Below are 5808 nucleotides of genomic sequence, written 5' to 3'. Positions count from 1 at the left end.
TAGTTTAAATGAACAACAATCTTGTTTACTACAATTAATAGCCCAAGATTGTAAAATGGAAATTGCAACTATGTTTTATAGAAACCTCTAAAAATACCCTCTACCTCTAATACATCACTTCTATATTCCACCTTTCAAGAAATTATGTTTGTAATTAGAAATTCTAAGACTCTGTGCTCCTATGAAATATTTATGAACATCTTAAGTATCTTCTTAAGCAGAACAGTCATGACAAGGACTTATAATTCTCCTAGCACTTACTAGAGAACATATTAATATTTGGTTGGTTAAAATAACACAAAACATTGCAACTCTTTAAATAAGTTAAGGATTTTTATGTAATATTTGAACTTAGTATTGTTATGAAAGCTTGTTTAAAATATACAAGTAATTATTGAGGTAAGATACATCCTTGAGACCTGATAATTGATGACTATAATTTAACAATATCTAAACCTGGGAATAAAAATATAGAAAAACACTCATACATGAATTTCAAAACATATGAAATTTCTACATGCTAATGTATGTAAGAGTTAGGGCTAAAGCAGGCCAAGCCTTGTGTTTAAAAATGATGCTTAAATTTCCATATGAGGCTTTTAACCTTGAACTAGGCAAAACTTCAGTCTAGAGCAGGGACAGAACTTCTATTCTAAGGCAGGTATCTTGAAAAAATATTTTTTATAAAAGGGTCCCTACCAGAATCACTGGTTTGGCTCGTGCCTACTCATTCCCATTTTAGAAAAAACAACTCTGAGCTCATGTATTACTGAGGACAGATAAAAAGTGAGATTTTCAGATATCAAATCAAAAATTATTAATATACTTATAAAAATAAAGTTTAACTTTCCAAATGTTTGAGGATAAAATGCTTTATTGTGTTAGTGCCTAATTCTAAAGCCTTCAAGTACACAGTATAGCATTTGAAAGTTTCATTATAATGTGACTTCTGAAATCTATCTTTGAATGAGATTTCACTGTTTACAGTGAAATGTATGATATCCAGATACCGAGAAATCATAGCCACATAAGCACAATTAAGACCTCAAAAGGCAAATTAACAACGAATACTGTCAGAGGTCACCGCTAACTAATGAGGGCTCGCTAATGACTTGGTTCGTTGACCTTGGGTGATGGTCAGTTTTTTTCAAACGTACATTTCAAAAATTCATAACTACCAATTAATTCTCATTATCTCACTAGTGTGGCTAAAATACTCAAAAGATAGAAAGTTGGTTGTCCATGGATTATGATAGCCAGTATTATAAAAGGATTAGCAGTTTGGGGGGGAAGAATACATTTTTTGATCTGTATTTCTAAAAATAATGTCACATTCTGGGGTGGGGGGCGGGGAGGGCCGGAAATGGTTACGCCGCCCAGAGCTCTGTGACGCGGGCGGGCACGCGCACCCCGACGGAGGGCATGGGAGGCAGGAGGAGACGGAAGGCAGAGGCGGGGTGCGCGCCACGGCAGGAGGAGTGAAGCTCTGGCCCAGCGCGAAGAGGGCGAGTACCGGGACGCTGGGCCGGGCACGGGCTGTGGGAAGTGAACGCGCTCGCCTGAGCCCCGTCCCCGCCATCCCCAGCCAGAAGCAGCGAGCTCCCGAGGCCCGCCCGAGGCCTCAGTCCTCCGCCCGGCGGCGGCCACGTCTCGCACTCGGCCAGCTCGACGCTCCGCTCCGAGCCTTCGCTGTCCCCGCGCTGCCGCAGCTTTCCCTCGCCCAGCGGCGGGCTGTTGAAGGAAGCAGCCCCGAAGAAGCCCGAACAAGATCAAAGATCACTCAAGGTGAAGGTTAATCTACCAGTACCAGCACTTTGAGAATTTGTTTCCCTGCCACGAACTGAACACTTTCCTTTCTTGTTTTGTTTTCTTGTGGGAGCGTTGAAACAAATCTAACTTTGGGTCATAGCAGCTATGAAGCTTGAAATCCAAGTTGCACTCAATTTTATTATTTCCTATTTATACAATAAGCTACCCAGGAGACGGGTCAACATTCTTGGTGAAGAGCTTGGAAGACTTCTTAAGAAGAAATACGAAGGGCACTGGTATCCTGAAAAGCCATACAAAGGATCAGGGTTTAGATGTATCCATATAGGGGAGAAAGTGGACCCAGTGATTGAACAAGCATCCAAAGAGAGTGGTCTGGACATTGATGATGTTCGTGGCAATCTGCCACAGGACCTTAGTGTTTGGATCGACCCCTTTGAAGTTTCCTATCAAATTGGTGAAAGGGGACCAGTGAGAGTGCTTTATGTGGATGATACTAATGAAAATGGATGTGAGCTGGACAAGGACATCAAAAACAGCTTTAACCCAGAGGCCCAGGTTTTTATGCCGGTACATGACCCGGCCTATTTAATGGGCAGCTCACCATCGCCTGCCTTTGGTCACTATGCTGCTGTAAACTATGCCTTCATGCCCTGGTACACTCAGCCTTTAACCTTTACCACCGCCACTTTTGCTGCCACCAAGTTTGGCTCTACCAAAATGAAGAACAGTGGCCGTAGCAACAGGTTTGCACGTACTTCTTTCAACTTCGGCTTGAATGTGAATGACATCTTGAAGCAGAAAGCCATCGCCTCAACGCACTCTCTCTATGGGTTTGGCCCGAGTAGCCAGCAGCAGCCACAGCAGCCACTGCCACCACAGCAACAGCAGCAGCAGCAGCAGCAGCAGCAGCAGAAGCACCAGCAGCAGCAGCAGCAGCAAACCTCTGCGCTTTCTCCCAACGCCAAGGAATTTATTTTTCCTCATATGCAGGGTCAAGGTAGTAGTACCGATGGAATGTTCCCAGATGAAAGCCCTCTTAACCTCAGTTCTCTCCAGTACAGTAATGCCTTTGATGTGTTTGGAGCCTATGGAGGCCTCAAGGAGAATTCTTTTGTAGATGGCTTGAATTTTAGCTTAAATAACATGCAGTATTCTAACCAGCAATTCCAGCCTGTTAAGGCTAACTAAAAAAAAAAAAAAAAAAAAAGTACAAGTTAAAATGCACCGGCCCAAGGGGGATCTCTTTTTTTTTTGTTTGTTTGTTTTTTCTTTCTGCCTCCTTGACATTTTTTTTAAGCTTAAAGTATGGATACATTCAAGCTTGGTTACAAAAATAAAACATGCACCATTTTTCATTGCCAAGTCATTTGAGAGTTTGAGAGTTATTTTATGCTGACTGTATATTTTAAAGTACATACTCTCAGACATGGCCTCTTACAGTATTTAAGATATAGCAAGGATATAGCTGACTTTTTAAAAAAAAATTGGCACTCATGAGTGTGTTTATTGGTCTTTTCTAATTGTATACTTTAATTTAGTACAAAGTTTGTAAACTCTCAGAAGATATATACTGTTTTTATGACATAGTATTGCATTTATATCTTTTTACTACAGTGATCTGTGAGAGCAGCAGCTTCATGTTGTATTACTTTTACTGAAACTGTACATTATCCATCTCAAAGACATCAACTATTCTAAAAATTGTGTACAGGATATTACTTTAGTGGTGGAATTAAAATGTACGAATATTTGCTTTTTAAAAAATGTATTTTCTGGCCGGGTGCTGTGGAACATGCCTGTAATCTTAGCACGCTGGGAGGCCGAGGCAGGTGGCTTGCTCGAGCTCACAGGTTGGAGACCAGCCTGAGCAAGAGCGAGACCCTGTCTCCACTAAAAATAGAAAATCCGAAGCAAGAGGATCACTTAAGTTCAAGAGTTGGAAGTTGCTATGAGCTATGATGCCACAGCACCCTACCCAGGGCAACAGCTTTGAGACTCTATCTTAAAATAAATAAATAAAAATGTATTTTCTGTTAAAGGTTTAAATATTTTTGCTATAGATTATGCAAGAAAATGTAATTGTAAATGTTAATTTTGTACCTATATTAGACAATACTTGAAAAAAATGTTATAAAAGTATTTTGAGTCAGTGTCTTACCTGTTAAGAAGATCTGAAATAGTTTATATTAAGTTTGTATTGAAATTCTTTAACATTAAAAAATTTCCATTATGAATCAACTTTAAACAGAAAAATAAAGAAAAAGTTATTTCAAATAATGAAGGTGAAATTTTCGTTGTGTATCTTATTTTGAGTAACTAATTCTCAAAATTAAACTTTTGCATTTTTCCAATTTCACTTATTAAAAAAAAAAAAGAAATTTGGACTGGGTGAGCCAGAAATTGTATTTATGGAAATGCAACGTTACACAAAAAGATGGATACAGTCTAGGAGTTGGGTTTTGAATAAGAATATTTATCAAAAATTCACGCTATATGCCTTTGACAATTAACAACTTTTTAAAAATCAACAAAATAGCAAGTATTGATGATCTACTATAAAATCAATAGTGTTAATAATGAGATCTGATATTCCTTGGGAACCTACTAATAAAGATTCTATGGAAATGACTTGTGTTGCAAACTTTTAAACGTCACAACATGTTTGTAATGCGTTTACTAACATTACTCATATTTTATAGTTGGAAAATCTGAGATTTAAGGTTGTAGTGTAATTTGCCTAAAAGCTTACAGGAAATTGGTAGCTATGTCATGATTTAAACTTAGTTTGTCCTAATTCCCAAACATGAAGAAAATACAAATAGCTGCCTTTGTCTCATTATCTAATTTGTCTACCTTCGTATTCACTGTGCGCAAAAACCGTTTCAAAAGATCAGTGTTGAGAGTTTAGTGATAATGTTACATAGTATCTATGTGTTTACAAGGTGCCACACACTCTTCTGATCTCTTTACTTGCATTCACTTGTTTAACCTTCAAAATAATTCATTTTGCCATTGAGGAAACTGAGGCACAGAAAGAAGAAGTAAGTTTGTCAAAGTCACAATGCAGTACGTGGTATAGCTGTGATCCAAACTCACATGTATAGGACTCTAGAGACTAAACTTCTCAATATTCATACTCTACTATGGACATCTAATATAATGTGAGAAGGTAAAAAGTACATCTTTTCTGTGTTAGAAGAGAGGAATCATGATTACACCAAGTTCAAGTGAACAGAAGGTGACAATGGTAGGATTTGTAGGTAATTATGAATAGCAATAATTCCAGGATCTGCCATTTGATTTTGTGTTTCTCATTTTTCTTTCCTGTTTTATTCTTTTTCTTTTTCACACCTTACCAAAATTGGCACATGAAGAAATACCCAACTGAATATTAATAGAGAATGTCTGGTCTACCAAGTATAACTGCATGATTATGTCAAACACAGTTATGAAAGAAGTTATGCCATTTTTACAAGGACTGTTTCATAAAATAAAAGAGAATAGAAAAGTTTTCTGAGTTATTCCAATGAGGCCAGTGTAGCCTTAGTACCAAATCTGAGAAAAATATTAAAAGAAAACTATAACCTCCTGTCTATCATGAACATAGACACAAAAATATTTAACACAGTAATAGTAAATCAAATCTAGCAATATCAAAAAGGATAGTAGATTATTAGTGTGATTTATCCCAGGAATATAAAATTGGTTTAACATATGAAAATAACATTAACAAAATTATTGAGAAAAATTATATGGTCATATCAACAGTCACAAAGAAATTTTAACAACATCTAACAACCTTCTATGGAAAAAAAAAGGCCGAAATATAGGAATAAAAGGGAATTTTCTCATCCTTATTAACAGACATCAATAAATAACCTAGGGACAAACACTATACCTAATGAACACTTTCTTTTTTTTCTTAACAATTTTTTTATTAAGTCATAACTGTGTACATTAATGCATTTATAGGGTATAATATGCTGATTTTATATAGAATTTGGAACGTTTGTATCCAACCGGTTAACTTAGCCTTCG

The 5808-nt window shown here is 37.1% G+C and overlaps 1 protein-coding gene across 1 annotated transcript; it reads left to right on the top strand.

Annotated features, from left to right (window-relative positions):
* Positions 1–1914: 1914 nt before the first annotated feature.
* LOC100957540 (protein Tob1-like) lies at positions 1915–2976 on the top strand. The gene has a single exon (XM_003792409.3). The coding sequence runs from the start codon at positions 1915–1917 to the stop codon at positions 2956–2958; it is 1044 nt and encodes a 347-aa protein (XP_003792457.1). The 3' UTR covers positions 2959–2976.
* Positions 2977–5808: the final 2832 nt, after the last annotated feature.

Source organism: Otolemur garnettii, unplaced genomic scaffold (genome assembly GCF_000181295.1).
Source record: "Otolemur garnettii isolate 467f Iridium unplaced genomic scaffold, OtoGar3 scaffold00056, whole genome shotgun sequence".
NCBI classification, from domain to species: domain Eukaryota; kingdom Metazoa; phylum Chordata; class Mammalia; order Primates; family Galagidae; genus Otolemur; species Otolemur garnettii.
The sequence above is the reverse complement of the archived record's forward strand: the minus strand, read 5'-3'. Positions and strand labels throughout refer to the sequence as shown.